Source organism: Anticarsia gemmatalis, chromosome 25 (genome assembly GCF_050436995.1).
Source record: "Anticarsia gemmatalis isolate Benzon Research Colony breed Stoneville strain chromosome 25, ilAntGemm2 primary, whole genome shotgun sequence".
NCBI lineage: Eukaryota > Metazoa > Arthropoda > Insecta > Lepidoptera > Erebidae > Anticarsia > Anticarsia gemmatalis.
In genome coordinates this window covers 7,564,599-7,580,392 of record NC_134769.1, presented here as the reverse complement: position 1 = coordinate 7,580,392, position 15,794 = coordinate 7,564,599, and the positions used below count along the sequence as shown (strand labels likewise).

Below are 15,794 nucleotides of genomic sequence, written 5' to 3'. Positions count from 1 at the left end.
TTGATCTTAAGTTTGGTTCTTGAGTGTCTTACCTACTTAGTAACCCAAAGATATTCACAGGATTGGGATAGACTTTCGGGATGAAGTGCTTATGGACTGGGAAACTACATGCTTCAGCAGTTATCCCGCCGCACGCCGCGAGGGGCATTTAGTGGTATACCCGCTCTTCTAGCGAAAGAGTCCCACATAAGTCTGCACTCTACCGAGGGTGCCGGTCTATGCTTTTCCAGACCATTTTTTTTACTTGGTCAATGTATTGACCAAGTAAAAAAAATGGTCTGGGAAACTATGTATCTATAGTCCTATGAGAACTATTGCGCCGGACGATATAAAATATACTTACGATAAAATATGAAAAAATGGCTGTTAGTCTTCACAATCTGGACTGCTGTAACTCAGGTACCTCGGGGTCGGTACTCTCACCTCGTCCCAAGGTGCCCTGCTTATTCTTACTAGATTAGATAATGCTTATGACTCATGCATGCGTCTGTTAATCACGAGGCCACAACTCCCGGGTCAGCCAAAGTGCTACATGGATTTTCTAATTTAAGTTTTCTGCGGATGAACTAATCAATTTTATTGATTTTTTTAACACGAATATGTTATATGTTATTTATTATATAGGTACTTAGAAAACAATTAATTATAGATATAATTTAAGAAAAAACACTAAAATACGCATCTATCTTGAAGTGACCTGAGAGAGAAAAAAGCTAAATAAATATTAATTCTATCCGACTTAAAAAAAAGTCGGTGTCAGCTAACGAAAAGTTTTAGTAACCTATTAATAAAGCAAAAATAAGCGTGTGTGATTTTCCTCGCGTGTCTAGGCTTGCATTAGTGTATATATCGCACACCTAGATCTTAAGGGAGTTAACTCAAAAATTTTAGATTTTGAGTTATCTAGGTATACCATCGAATTCTATAACTCATTACCTACCAACCAATAAAACAATGAGCAGTGATAGCCGAGTGGTATAAGCTGACACCTCCCACGCAAGTGGTCGCAGGTTCGAACCCGAGGCAACACACCAATGACTTTTCGAAGTTATGTGTGTATTAGAAATAATTATCACTTGCTCCAACGGTGAAGGAAAACATCGTGAGGAAACCTTGCATGCCTAAAATTTGTTTAATACATTTATTGAGGGCATGCAAAGTCCCCAACCCGCACTTGGCCAGCGTGGTGGACTCGAGGCCTAACCCCTCCCTCATTACGGGAGGAGACCCTTGCCCAGCAGTGGGACAGTAATGGGTTAAATTTACAATAAAACAAATTCAATGATACTGACATTATTCACCGCGAGGTGACGCGCAAAGCCCCTTTTGTTGAACAACGTTGCCCCTACTCCCCGAAAACATTGTCATTGCTAGTTGCACTCACATCACGACAAGAACGGAATTCCCTTATCTTTTTCCTATCTGTATTTAAAAAGTATTGATGAATTCAAAAATGTCCTGCAGCGCTCGAGGAATCTGTAATCAGTTTTTCGCCTTTTCTGAAAAAACTGCTTTTTGAGTTAACTCCCTTTAGATCTAGGTGTGTTATTATGTATTGTAGTTCTTACTTACTAACTAACCCCGGCTAACACCGACTCCAGAAACAAAAATTTATAATGTAGTTACAAATATTGTAACTACATTTTATAATGTAGTTAAAAATATTATTATTTTTGACTTTCAGTTCGTTTTGGAGTATTTTTTGGATAAAGTCGGTTTTGTTTTTGTTAAAATTTTTGTTTTAATCATCTTTATCACGGTCTTCTGTTTATTGTTTTGAAAATACGCATTGGGTTTTCTCCGAGATAACAGCGGCATAACCAGAAGATAAAATAGGTCAAACGTTACATATATAAACCGTATGTAGATATTAATGTTTTACAGTGAGTAAAGTGTGTTCACTAGGTCACAATGTTGGTCAGAATGTTTGCTATCACAGTTTGTGCTCTAGTGCTGTTCGCTACAAATGGTAAGTGGTTGCAATCAAATATATTAATTACTAGCTGACCCGCGCAACTTCGCTTGCGACACATAAGAGAGAATGGGTCAAGATTTTCCCCGTTTTTGTAACATTTTTTACCGGTACTCTGCTCCTGTTGGTCGTAGCGTGATGATAATAATATAGCTTATAGCCTTCCTCGATAAATGGGCTATCCAACACTGAAAATATTTTTCAAATCGGACCAGTAGTTCCTGAGATTGGCGCGTTCAAACAAACAAACTCTTCAGCTTTATAATATTAGTATAGATAGTCAACTATAGCATCTGATTCTTCACTTTGCCATGTTAACTTTATCAACTGAAATATATAGGTACCTATTTTCATAGGTATTTGTATTTTTTTATTAATTATTTACTAACCCGCACTTGGCTAGCGTGGTGGACTCAAGGCCTAACACCTCCCCCTCGTTTGGGGGGAGACCCTTGCCCTACAATGGGACAATAATGGGTAGTAAAAAACATAGTTTTAATATAAGTCTTGGTTTAGTAGCACTAACCCCCGGTTTCTGAGTACATTTAGCAGAAGTTTGTTTATTCAAAAGTGTTTTTTATATGAGTTTAAATGTACCTCAGAAATCGGGGGTTAATCCATGAAACTTAAACTTATTAGTATATATTGTAAAGTTATCATGGCAAAACTAAAGATGCCAAAGTTTACAAAGGCATTGAATAATGTGTAAAATATTATTATTGAAGATTATTTTTAAGTGTATTATTATTGTACCTAATTAGTTCATAATTTTAATGTAGTTATATTATTGCGATAATAAAAATAGTTGCAGATATTATGAATTAATAAAGAAAAATCTTTTAGTTTCCATTTGTTAAAGTGATCGTACCATTCGTACGCTATATATACAGGGTGTCCTAAAACTCAACGATAATCCGAGACAGGATGAAAGGCCAAGTCATACCGGTTCTAGGAAAAATAAAAAAAAAATTCCATATCACTTAGTTGAGCAATAATAGACACTTTTCAAAAAAGTTGAAATTCCACACCCTTGGTCGCATTTTCAAGTCCTGTGATCACCAATGTCACAATTTCGCTGTGTTTTTTTGAATTTCGTGATCTTCATTAAATATGCTATTAATCGTAAAACAAAATAATGCACAAAACATTGTTAATTTAATAAAAAAAGTTAAGTTTTAGTGAGTCATGATTTACAAAAATATCGTTAGTTAACTTTGACGCTTCATATTGAAAAATAAATGTAGTACACTACCCTTGGCAAGTTATTTCAAAAGTTGGCGCATTTAATCAAGATTTCAAAATGGTGCAACACTTGCCACTTTTCTTGCCATTAAAAATGTTATTTTTATTTGAACGAAGTGTATCCTCGCAGATGGGTCGGACGCAGTGGTACAATTTTATGGCGTCCTCGTTCCCCCGATCTAAATCCAGTGGATATTTTTTACTGGGAATGCATAAAAGAAAAAGTCTGTTCTAAATCAATACAAAATCTATCAGAACTTCGCCAGAAAATTGACACAGCGTTAGAAGAAATAAATGCAAGGAATTTTGCTTGTCTGGTGCAAAGGTCTTTTGTAAGACGTTGCAGAGCCTGTATTCGTGCCAGAATAAAACAATTCGGAATTACTTTAGTTTAAGGAGAATAATTAAATAAGAACGATGGTTCGTTCATTGTTTTTTTTTTAATTATTATAACCTGTTATGTTTATTACATTAAATATTGGTTATGGACTGAATCAATTACCTCTTTACTAAAAATAATTGCTTGCCTCTGGCACGAATACAGGCTCTGCAACGTCTTACAAAAGACCTTTGCACCAGACAAGCAAAATTCCTTGCATTTATTTCTTCTGACGCTGTTTCAATTTTCTGGCGAAGTTCTGATAGATTTTGTATTGATTTAGAACAGACTTTTTCTTTTATGCATTCCCAGTAAAAAATATCCACTGGATTTAGATCGGGGGAACGAGGACGCCATAAAATTGTACCACTGCGTCCGACCCATCTGCGAGGATACTCTTCGTTCAAATAAAAATAACATTTTTAATGGCAAGAAAAGTGGCAAGTGTTGCACCATTTTGAAATCTTGATTAAATGCGCCAACTTTTGAAATAACTTGCCAAGGGTAGTGTAGTATATTTATTTTTCAATATGAAGCGTCAAAGTTAACTAACGATATTTTTGTAAATCATGACTCACTAAAACTTAACTTTTTTTATTAAATTAACAATGTTTTATGCATTATTTTGTTTTACGATTAATAGCATATTTAATGAAGATCACGAAATTGAAAAAAACACAGTGAAATTGTGACATTGGTGATCACAGGACTTGAAAATGCGACCAAGGGTGTGGAATTTCAACTTTTTTGAAAAGTGTCTATTATTGCTCAACTAAGTGATATGGATTTTTTTTTTGATTTTTCCTAGAACCGGTATGACTTGGCCTTTCATCCTGTCTCGGATTATCGTTGAGTTTTGGGACACCCTGTATATATACATATATATAGTTTAACTTTTTTGTTATAGATGTACAAGGCAGATATGTGTTCGAGCCAACCTTACATGGTTCAATAGAAACAAACAAAATTATCTCAACGTTCCAGGATGCAGTGTCTCAATGTAAAACTGAAGGTATGTTAATTCCCTTAAAACTTTAAGCCTATTTTTTTTATAACTATAACCGTCAGTAAGGGCGCGTTCCCACTATGTCGTGACGACAGATAGTCGTGTTGTTCAAATGTCGTCTCTAGCTGTTCCCATTATAACGACTGTTTGTCGTCAAAAATTGTTATCGTGTAGTGACGACGACATTTTATCGTTTCACGGCAGTTGTATTTAATTCTTGTCTGTCGTTCGAAACCGTAATCTGCTATAAATGTAGCTCGATTATCTACTACTCTCGAGACTACCGACAGCCGACTTGTCATCGAGAAATTCGTATCATAGTCTTAGCAGTGCCTCTAACGGGTGTCGTAGGAACTATTTTGGCAGTACATTTTAAGTGTCAAACTTTCGATACTCGACAATACAGGCTGTAGAGAATCGTGCTACTGGAAACAGCAAGAAGATAACGAACGCGACGAGATTCTTGTCAGCCTGCAACCACGGCGAGTGCACGTTGCGCCGAAACTTAAGGCATTTCATGGTAAAATGCGTGTTCGCGTTAGTTCCCGTATTTTATTATACACTAGCACTAGCACGTATTTTATTATAAACCTTTTTATTTACTACTATATTTATTTTTAACAGGTGCAGTTCTAGCGGCTCCTTTGAATCAACAACTTCGGAACGAGATGATGGCACTCATCGGTGTTAATAATCACTCAACGCCTTACTTCATTAACGCGAAGCTTGTACACTCTCACAAACTACAATTTGTGTCTTCAGAAGGTTAGTATATCACTATGTCCGTGTTGATTATAATAACAACATCGTAAGGTGTCAACTCACGTAACTGAGTCGTTGTACTTACTAGTATTGTTACGTTTCAGGTGTTTCACTAGACGCCATGAGTGTGAGTGACATGATCGAGGAGTTAGATCCTCGTGATGGTCAGTGTTTGGCCATGGACAGTCGTACCATACGAGTGGTGTCGTGTTCTGCGCCGCTGCCGTACATGTGTTACAAGGAGAACGATGCCAGCGTTCCTGTAGGAGTAGCTGTTGCCAGGACCATCCCGCCAGTACCAGAGATTTATGAGTCCAGTTCAGAACGAATATTAGCTCTAGATTGTGGCCCTAATTCTCAAGGTAATTTTACATTTAACACGTTTCAGTGGGAGTGAATTCATGTACTTTCTTGTTTAAGTTTCATTTGTAAAGAACTCATTGATGATCGACTAATAAGCGTTTGCCTTGCAAAACGAATGGTTAAGGTTTCAAAACCCAGGCCAACGACTTTTTTTTGTTATGTGTTAGGTATATACCCAAGGCTTTAACGTGGCTGGAAATCATGGTCATGGGAAAAAAATCTCGTAAACAGTCGAAAAAATGTAGAAATGTAAACCCAACGTGGCGATTGGACCCACGCCTAGTCACTCTCTCATTACAAGAGGAAACCTGAGACCCGATTCTCTTAAATATCGACCAGCGACAACCGGCTAGCTGTGGAGAAATTTTGTATGAAAATCTGATCAGCGCTGCTAACAGGAGTCGCAGAAACTATTTTGGCAGTACATTTTAAATGTCAAACTTTAGAATTGTGCTATTGCAGTGGGACTGTTATCACAAGTTTCATTTGCTTCCCAGGATACCATCTGGACCGTTCTACGGGTAGCTGCTACAAGATTCAGTCGGACGCTGTAATGACCTGGGATGATGCAGATTCAACATGTAGATCTGAAGGCGGTCACCTGGTCGTACTGAATGATGAGCATGAGGCACGAGTTGTTCAAGCCTTCGATGCCCCGGGATCCTGGATTGGAATACGAGACTTTCATAATAATAATATATGGACTAGCGTTGAAGGTAAGGTTCTTATTTATTTATTTTAAACTTAATATACAACTTTGTATAAAGGCGGACTTAATGCCAGGGGTATTTTCTGCCATTCTACCTTAGGGTGATGCAGAGATAATTACGAAGGTGTTTAAAAGAGGATCTTCAGTCAATCCAGACGATTTTAAGGATGTTTTATTTAGACACACTGTTATACTGATAGTATGTACGGCTTGCAATACACATATTCGGTTCGGTACGTTCGGTTCGACAATATTTATGGAATAATAAAAACCGACGCGACTCACTTGTTCGGCTTGTGTTCATCGAGTTCAGCTACACATATTCGGTTCTGCGACCGGCTAGGTCGATTGCTGAACCGAATATGTGTTTAGCAAGCCTTAATTTCTGCAGAAAAGTTTACTTACAAACTAAACAAATACTTTTTTGGGAAAATTCACGTAAATATGTGACTCTGTTTTACCGAAGTGGCGAACAAACGTACACATAATAAATCTTCGAGTCTATTTATACGTGAGCCTACTAGTTATAATAATAATATATTACTATGCCTTCATAATCGTGGTATTGCATTTCAGGAGAGAGTATGAGTGAGTTGTACAATGTCTGGCATAACGGTCACAACCCATATACGGACCTGGACTGCGGAACCATCAACATTCAAGGAAAACTAGACGATTACACCTGTGATACCAAAAGAAATTTCATCTGTGAAAAGAATCCAAGGATATTATAAGTTTCAGTATTGTACCTTTAGATGAAATAAATAATTTTAGTTGATAATAACAATCGTTTTAATACTACGCTGTTTCTCATAATATATGTATATGAATGTGTATGATTTCTTTATATGGGCTGGTGAAGTTGGCCTAAGTTACCACTATTGCTATATGGATTCCGGTCTTAGACTAGTCACAAAATTAAGGGAAATAAAATTAAATTATGATTGATTTTCAACGACCTATAACTCCAGGAAATATTTTACAGCCACACAGCAAAAATAAAACCAATTGTTGATCCTAGTGTCTAATTTTCAAATATCAAATTATTTCCTAAGCTATGTTTGGGTCTAAACTAGAGAAATCCTAAATAGACTACCAAGAAAAAACTATATTCTTTTTTCGGCTGAAAATACATCGTGGTCTCTGCTAACAAGAATAATATAAAAGTGGTCCCTGACTAAGAAAAGGTTGGGAACCCCTGCTCTAAAGCGAAGGCAGAGGTGTATATAATACACTCACGTTTCGCCATTTAGTTGCAAAGATTATGCCATGAAATATGGAGCGAGCCTATAGCCATATACCAGACACGTCACTTAACTTCAGTTGACTACTGAGTTCATTCTTATGTTAACAAGAAAAGTCCAATAGTACCTATATATTGTCCGACCCCGGAATCGAACCGAAGACATCGTGATCTGTTGTTGTGAATCTCAATTGGCAGCTAGTAAACGTCAGTGTGAAAGTTATTTTGGAGTACATTGCTGTCTTGATATAACGAATTAATCATCATTATTTTAGCAAATAAACTATGTATAGCATAGGGGCCATCGGATACTTATCAACGGAGACACACAATACGCCCCCAGGTTAGAAGCAGCTAGCGACGGACCAATTTTCTTGCTAATTTTGATAAGCACCCTAACGCACTAGCGGTGAGCCGCTCCTGAGACTCGCCGCGCGACTTACCGCTTTCAACCCAGTTTTGCACTAGCGGTTAACAATTTTGTATTAGGTCGTTGAAAAAGTCATTTCGCATTATAATATGTATATTCGCTTAGCCTTTGTTCCAAACTATGTTGGAGTCGGCTTCCAGTCTCACCAGATGCAGCGGGATACCAGTGTTTTACATGGAGCGACTGCCTATCTGACCCCCACAACCCAGTTACTTGGGTATTAACACGATACCCTTCGGTAAGACTGGTTGTCAGACTTTCAAGCTTCTGACTACTGTTAACGCCTGTCAAAGATCTTCGTAAATGACGGGACCCACAATTTAACGTGCCTTCCGAAACACGGATGAACTCGATATGTTTAAGATGGTCAGTGGTCACCCATCCACGGAACAACCTCGGCAAGCGTAGCTTAACCTCAGAGATCGATCCGTGCGGCTGTTGTAAACTAAGCCATGAGCTCCTCGCATTATAATATAATATGAAGTATATGAACTTGTAATAAAATCTCTTTGGCTTCAAGAATCACAAATGAGTACCTACACGGTTCATTAGGTTGCTTTTAGTGAGCTCGTGAGTTACCCAAATATCGAGCTGTTTTGTGTAGAGAAAAGATTTTATTACAAGTTCATACATACTATAATGCGAAAAGCCTTTACCCCAACCTAATATTTTGTGTTACTTTATTTTAATAGTAACAATATATAGCACAAGTTATTACGATGCCGACTACTTGGTTTCAAGGCGGTTCAACAGTTTTACGCGGTTCCATCGCTACAATAACCGTTTCAGGCCGCTAGGTGCTGAAACAAACCGCGTATGCAGCCAACCACTAGTGCGCAGTGCATTAGAACAATTTATATTGTTATGATAAATAACTTTAGGTTTTAACCAAGATTAAGTGAGTAGAGCAGTTAGGCCTTTCGCCCACGGCGACTTTTTGAAGCGATGCAAACGCGGTGCTATCGCGCGTAGCATCGATACAGACGCAAAGCGTGTGCTAGCTGTGTGCCCTCGCCCACGGGCCCAGATTCAGTCGCGATGCAAACGCGATTCAGTCGCGATTCCCACTTACGCTCGCTACTGTAGCGCGTTGCAAAGGCGACTAACACGCGTTAGAAGCGATGCACTGCATCGCTACAAAAAGCCGTGGACGAGGGGCCTTACATATAAGTACAAAAGATACAAGAGGTCAAAGAATACATTGTAATCAGTTTACGCGTTTATTTAAACATTGCGTGTGTTCACCAGTTACACAATGTTCGTCAACATGTTCGCTAGCACAGTTTGTGTTCTCGTACTGTTCGCTACAACTGGTGAGAGTTTACATACTTCTCATTCAACTACAGTCTCTAGTCGTTCAGTTCTGAACCTCTAGCCTCAGTTTCTAGCTTTAAGTAATATGTAGTTATTATTTTATAGATGTACAAGGCAGATATGTGTTCGAGCCAACCTTACATGGTTCAATAGAAACAAACAAAGTTATCTCAATGTTCGAGGATGCTGTGTCCCAATGTAAAACTGAAGGTATGTAATTCCCTTTTTTATTTTTTGATGTTACAGTGAGTAAAGGTTGAACCTCAGGTAGCAGTACCTATACATTTTTGATTTTTTACTGTATTTATTTTTAACAGGTGCGGTGCTAGCGGCTCCTGTGAATGAACAACTTCGAGACGAGATGATAGCACTCATCGGTGTTAATAATCACTCAACGCCTTACTTCATTAACGCAAAGCTTGTACACTCTCACAAACCAGAATTTGTGTCTTCAGAAGGTTAGTATATCATTATATCCGTGTTGATTATAATGGTGACATCGTAAGGTGTCAACTCACGTAACTGAGTCGTTGTACTTACTAGTATTGTTACGTTTCAGGTGTTTCACTAGACGACATGAGTGTGAGTGACATGATCGAGGAGTTAGATCCTCGTGATGGTGAGTGTTTGGCCATGGACAGTCGTACCATACGAGTGGTGTCGTGTTCTGCGCCGCTGCCGTACATGTGCTACAAGAAGAACGATCCCAGCAGTAATGTCGGAGCAGTACCAATCGCCAGAACCATCCCGCCAGTACCAGAGATTTATGAATCTTCAACTAAACAAAATATAATGGATTGCGGCGCAGATGCTCAAGGTAAATTTATATTCGTAAAGGTTTGATAAATCAAAGCAGATATAGCTACTAACCTATTAAAGTATTACCTATCTATAAGTCCGATGACAGCCGATTGGTAATGTCATTCGCGTTCAACGCAAGTGGTCGAGGCAAAACATAGGTGATGAAAAAGACAGTTTTAATGAATAGTTTTTGAAATAATACACTCAAATTGCATTTCCCAGCTTGGTGGACTTAAGCCGCACCTACCTCCTCTCTCTTATCGGGAGAGACCCCATACCCTGCAGTGGTAGAGCAAAATACAATGCCTGCATGGCGCCAAGCCGCTACATTGCGTTGCGAAGTCATGGGCTCCATTCCCACAAGGAACAATTTATTTGTGCGGTCCTCAAATAATTTATTCGGGTCTGGTTGTACTTTGTGTCCTTTGTTTGTAAGTTTGTAAAAATCCTCGCGACACAACAGCAATTCTTAGTGGAGTTTTCTTTAAAAATATAACACATTTGTAATTGTTTTTTTTTCAGGATACGATCTATATAATTCTACAAACAGTTGCTACAAGTATCATCCCGATATAATGAACTGGGACGAGGCAGAGTCAACGTGTCAATCTGAAGGCGGTCACCTGGTCGTTCTGAATGATGAGCATGAGGCACAAGTGGTCGGCGAAATGGTCTACTTGGGAACTTGGATAGGAATACGAGACTATCATAGTAATGATATATGGACTAGTGTTCAAGGTAAGGTTCTTTAATCATCTTTTCTGAGAAATGCTCTTTGGAAAGATTCCCGTGAATTTGTATCTCCATTTCCGTAACAGTTATAGCCGAGTGGTATAAGTCGTTACCTCCCACGCAAGTTGTTCCAGGTTCGAACCCGAGGCAGCACACCAATGACATTTCAAAGTTATATGTGTATTGGTAATAATTATCACTTGTTCCAACGGTGAAGGAAAACATCGTGATCCAACCTTGGATGTCAGAGAGATCTTTAAAACGGTTCTTGACAAAATTCGCTCGTAAATAGCGTGGTAGACTCAAGACCTAACCTCTCCTTCATTCCGTGACGAGACATTTGCCCAGTAGTGGGGTAGTACTAATTAAAATTTATTATGTAACTGGAGGCCGCCCGCGACTTCGTCCGCGTGGAAACCCTTCCCATGTAAATCCCGATTCCTCGAGAACTCCGGGATAAAAAGTAGCCCATGTGTTATTCTGGATATTCAGCTATCTATACATCAAAATTCATCGTAATCAGTTCAGTGGTATTTGCGTGAAAGAGTAACAAACCTCCATACATACATTCTCAGAATCTTTCGCATTTATAATATTAGTGGGATAATCGAATCACTGCATTTCAGGACAAACTATGGACGAGTTGTACAATGTATGGACTGATGGTCATAACCCAAATACCAACCTGGACTGCGGCGTCATAGACACCAGAGGACGACTTGACGACTACACCTGTGAAACGAATCGACCTTTCATCTGCGAAAAGAATGTTCGAATATTATAAGTAGCTTCCAGTATTGTACTTTTGTGTTAAATAAATTAAATTACTTGAAAATATATTTTCGTTTCTGTGCTTTATTCTTACGTACCTATTTTATTTCTTAATTAGGACTAGTGTAGTCGGCGAAAGTAACTAATAAGATCGCTCAATTCACAATTACTATCGACTACCGACAACCGACCTGTCATCGCGAAATTTTGCATGAAAATGATCAGCGCCTCTGACGGGCGTCGTAGAAACTTTTTTGGCAGTACATTTTAAATGTCGGTATCCAGCCGAGTCGGTAGTCGGTAAGGGGCCACACCCTCGGTTGTGTGCAACTAACAAACCATCGTCTAGGTAAGAGGTCCTCTAGAGTGTTGCCGTTGGGTTGTTATATCCGACCCATCGGCATGTGGAACAATATTTTGTGCTTCGGGCAAGATTTGTGATGAGGGCCCTTGTTATGAGGACACATGTTGCGGTTTAGAGGGTATGCCCGACCTTCTATCGGAATTTGCACATAGCCCCGCACTCCACCCTGGGTGCTTGTGTATGCATAATGCGCATACGCACCACTCCCATCGTCGTGAGCCGGGGCGATCACATAACGATTCCGATAAGTGTGTTACAGTAGGGAATTACATACAAATAATACTGATGAGCTCGAGTTGATACGGTGACGACCCGTTTCTGAGTTGATACGTGTGCTTACGACCTTAAATCAACTTCAGAGTGGTCGCTTCACAATCAAAATTGCTTTAGATAGTTAATTCTAGTAAAATCAATCATTATTTATGTTTCACAGCACTTTCAGAAATGAATAAATGTTTGAATATTATGAATCTTCAAACCTGTATAACTCGGTTCAAAGCGATCCTACCGGTTTCGTGCCATACTAACTATTGCTTCAAATGGCTAGCTCTATCGATACATGCTACTTTTTTCTGTTGGCCGGCACTTTGAAAAAGGCCCAAAAATTTATGGAGCCTGGATGATCTCCTTTTTACTGCGATTCTTTACCGCGTTTATGATTAAGTGCACGTATGCCGCAATGGTTAACGTGGTCACCTCGCTGTAATAACTGTGGCGCCGCGTGTGGTGGGTTCGAATCCCAACGGGACAATTTGTGTGATGTGCATGAGTTGTTTGGTTACCATAGTACAAGTTGTAATCTAGAAACAAAATATGACCGTATATGAGTTGTCCAATGATATTAAGTATAGGTGACGCCAAACCACTTGAACACAAGAAGTTATTTTAGAAAGCAAACTAAACGTAGACCCAGTGCAGGGGACTCTCGGTTGACTGTTCTACCAAACAAGCGATCGAAGCGCTATAGCCCTAGCCGTCGCGCTCTCCTATTCTTTCAAAGCGGACCTAGAAATCGTTCCCTATGATATAGCGAAATTGTTCAAGTTATTTGGCTGCAACTGTACCTACTTCAATATAGAGTGTTGAAAAATAATTAAATTTTAACTGAGATTAGTGACAGCTACATATCCAAAAGATACAGGAGGTCAAATACAGTGTAATCAGTTTGCGCTTGCGTATTAGTATTTAAACATTGCGTGTGTTCACTAGTTACACAATGTTCGTCAACATGTTCGCTATCAAAGTTTGTGTTCTTGTACTGTTCGCTACAACTGGTGAGAGTTAACATACTTCTATTCAACTACAGTCTCTAGTCGTTCAGTTCTGAGTCCGCAAATATTTTTAAAATTAAATTAACATATTAAGTCATCTCTAGTAATTATATCTTAACGTTTATTATAGATGTACAAGGCAGATATGTGTTCGAGCCAACCTTACATGGTTCAATAGAAGCAAACAAAATTATTTCAACGTTCGAGGATGCCGTGACCCAATGTAAAATCGAAGGTATGTTAATTAGTTACTATTTTTTGTTTATATTTATTTTTTTGTCATTAACTCGGACCTGGGCGTGGCTGGTCGCTTTATTTCTTGCAAAACTATTTTGCATGTGACCACGCGAGGACCCTTCGTTCGAGTATTGCATGTGACAGGCGCATGTTCATTGTTCATTCAACAGTTTGCTGCAGAGCACGCAGAATGACAACAGTTATAGAGAAAACTATTTATTTTTTCACATTAAATTACATTTTAATTTTGTTCATTTGTAACAGGTGCAGTGCTAGCGGCTCCTGTGAATGAACAACTTCGTGACGAGATGATGGCACTCATCGGTGTAAATAATCACTCAACACCTTACTTTATTAACGCGAAGCTTGTACATTCTCACAACCTACAATTTGTGTCCTCAGAAGGTTAGTATACCACTATGTTCGTGTTGATTATAATGATGACAACTCTCGTAACTGAGTAGTTCTACTTACGTGTATTGTAACGTTTCAGGTGTTTCACTAGACGACATGAGTGTGAGTGACATGATCGAGGAGTTAGATCCTCGTGATGGTGAGTGTTTGGCCATGGACAGTCGTACCATACGAGTGGTGTCGTGTTCTGTGCCGCTGCCGTACATGTGCTACAAAGAGAACGATACCAATATTCCTCTGGGATTATCGATCGCCAGGGTCACCTCGACAGAGTCTGGGATAATTAAGCCCACTACAAAAGAACAGACAGTGAATTGTGGCCCGAATTCTCGAGGTAAATCTACATTAAATATTTTTTATCAACCTTAAACTTAGCTAAGTTAGTATTAGGTCGGGGAAAAAGTCTTTTCGCATTATAGTATGTATGAACTTGTAATAAAATCTTGTTTCTACACAAAAAAGCTCGATATTTGGTTACCTCACGAGCTCACTAATAGAAACCTAATGAACCGTGTACTCATTTGTGATTCTTGAAGCCACAGAGCGCGCGCCGCGCTCTTGTTTCAAGTTCGCGAAGAAAATCGCGAGCGAGGAGCACGCCGTCTTTTCCGTGCGTAATCCTGTACGCTCCTAAGAATGTGCCCTAGAGTGTGTGTGAAAAGGCGCTAGGCGGCTATTCTCTGATTACGGGAGAAGACCGGAATCCTGCGGTAAGACTGTAATAACAAGATTTATTTGCTTCGCAGGATACCTTCTTAATCTAGCTGCGGGCAGTTGCTACAAATATCATTCCGAAAAAATGAGCTGGAACGACGCAGATTCCACATGTAGATCTGAAGGTGGTTACCTGGCCTTCATGAATGATCAGCAAGAGTCGAAAGTTGTACTCAATATGATCCAGCAAGCAATTTGGGTTGGAAAGCGAGAATATCATAGTAAGTAATAAAATACGTACAAGAGCTCAAAGTAAGGATTGTTTTTGAGGAGCTTGTGGTTTAGTTACGCTTGTCGACGTTGTTTTGTGGATGGGTGACCAACTAATAAATATCAAGTTCTTCCGTATTTCGGAAGGTACGTTACATTGTGGGTCCCGGCTGTCATATTGAAAGACCTTTGACAGTCATTTACATTAGTCAGAAGCTTAGAAGTCCGACAGTCTTTTCGAAGAGTATTATAAATTCCTTTATCCGGTTATTGTGCAGCTTCTTATAGCGCTTGTGTGCTAGTTGGGTTGTGTACCTAACCCAGGTAAGTGGGTTGTGGGGGTCCGATAGGCCATGCAAAATACTGGTATTCAGCTGCATCCGCTGAGACTGGAAGTCGACTCCAACATAGTTGGAAGAAAGGCTAGACTGATGATGTTCAAAGTAAGGTTTGTGATCGTTCCTAGGAATTATTTCTTGAGAAAATTTACAGGAGAGCCGAGTGGCTTTTAATTACTAGCTGTCATAATCGACTTACTTCATTTCAGATCAGGCTATGGACGAGTTCTACAATGACCCAATGTTTTATTTCAACTACATGGAATGCGTCATTCTTAACCACGCACAAGACAACACAATGACATGTGATACTGTAAGACCTTTCCTCTGTGAAAGGAATACATTAGAATTTCGCAAGTATTGAACTTACATAAGTATCAGAAATATATAAGTTGGAAAAAATACAACTTTTTTATTGATGATTTTTCTATATTAAGTCTAAATAGGTACTTTTTTGTATATCAGGTTCTTAACAAATGGAGTGTGTGTATGGTTTTAGATTTAGTTAAAAGGTGTAAACAA

The 15,794-nt window shown here is 39.0% G+C and overlaps 3 protein-coding genes across 4 annotated transcripts; all 3 read left to right on the top strand.

Annotated features, from left to right (window-relative positions):
• The first annotated feature begins 1,875 nt into the window (after positions 1-1,875).
• On the top strand, positions 1,876-7,212 carry LOC142983979 (macrophage mannose receptor 1-like). Of its 2 annotated transcripts, none has more exons than XM_076131241.1 (6): positions 1,876-1,969; positions 4,501-4,605; positions 5,224-5,364; positions 5,466-5,723; positions 6,222-6,440; positions 7,010-7,212. In XM_076131241.1, the coding sequence occupies exons 1-6, from the start codon at positions 1,912-1,914 to the stop codon at positions 7,165-7,167; spliced, it is 939 nt and encodes a 312-aa protein (XP_075987356.1). In that variant the 5' UTR covers positions 1,876-1,911; the 3' UTR covers positions 7,168-7,212. The 2 variants fall into 2 exon arrangements, with proteins under 2 accessions (XP_075987356.1, XP_075987357.1); XM_076131242.1 differs by having other exon boundaries at positions 6,222-6,445; positions 7,015-7,212.
• A 2,082-nt stretch (positions 7,213-9,294) lies between these two features.
• On the top strand, positions 9,295-11,817 carry LOC142983855 (macrophage mannose receptor 1-like). Its single transcript, XM_076131007.1, has 6 exons — positions 9,295-9,419; positions 9,526-9,630; positions 9,738-9,878; positions 9,980-10,237; positions 10,744-10,959; positions 11,580-11,817. The coding sequence occupies exons 1-6, from the start codon at positions 9,362-9,364 to the stop codon at positions 11,735-11,737; spliced, it is 936 nt and encodes a 311-aa protein (XP_075987122.1). The 5' UTR covers positions 9,295-9,361; the 3' UTR covers positions 11,738-11,817.
• Positions 11,818-13,285: 1,468 nt separating this feature from the next.
• On the top strand, positions 13,286-15,663 carry LOC142983856 (uncharacterized). Its single transcript, XM_076131008.1, has 6 exons — positions 13,286-13,362; positions 13,490-13,594; positions 13,861-14,001; positions 14,090-14,344; positions 14,757-14,945; positions 15,482-15,663. The coding sequence occupies exons 1-6, from the start codon at positions 13,305-13,307 to the stop codon at positions 15,634-15,636; spliced, it is 903 nt and encodes a 300-aa protein (XP_075987123.1). The 5' UTR covers positions 13,286-13,304; the 3' UTR covers positions 15,637-15,663.
• Positions 15,664-15,794: the final 131 nt, after the last annotated feature.

Coding starts and splice junctions, on each gene's coding strand:
- LOC142983856 (XM_076131008.1), top strand. CDS start 13,305: ATGTTCGTCAACATGTTCGCTATCAAAGTTTGTGTTCTTGTACTGTTC. Junction 13,363..13,489: donor TGTACTGTTCGCTACAACTG/GTGAGAGTTAAC, acceptor CGTTTATTATAG/ATGTACAAGGCAGATATGTG. Junction 14,002..14,089: donor ACAATTTGTGTCCTCAGAAG/GTTAGTATACCA, acceptor GTAACGTTTCAG/GTGTTTCACTAGACGACATG.
- LOC142983979 (XM_076131241.1), top strand. CDS start 1,912: ATGTTGGTCAGAATGTTTGCTATCACAGTTTGTGCTCTAGTGCTGTTC. Junction 4,606..5,223: donor GTCTCAATGTAAAACTGAAG/GTATGTTAATTC, acceptor TATTTTTAACAG/GTGCAGTTCTAGCGGCTCCT. Junction 6,441..7,009: donor TATATGGACTAGCGTTGAAG/GTAAGGTTCTTA, acceptor ATTGCATTTCAG/GAGAGAGTATGAGTGAGTTG.
- LOC142983855 (XM_076131007.1), top strand. CDS start 9,362: ATGTTCGTCAACATGTTCGCTAGCACAGTTTGTGTTCTCGTACTGTTC. Junction 9,420..9,525: donor CGTACTGTTCGCTACAACTG/GTGAGAGTTTAC, acceptor ATTATTTTATAG/ATGTACAAGGCAGATATGTG. Junction 10,238..10,743: donor TTGCGGCGCAGATGCTCAAG/GTAAATTTATAT, acceptor TTTTTTTTTCAG/GATACGATCTATATAATTCT.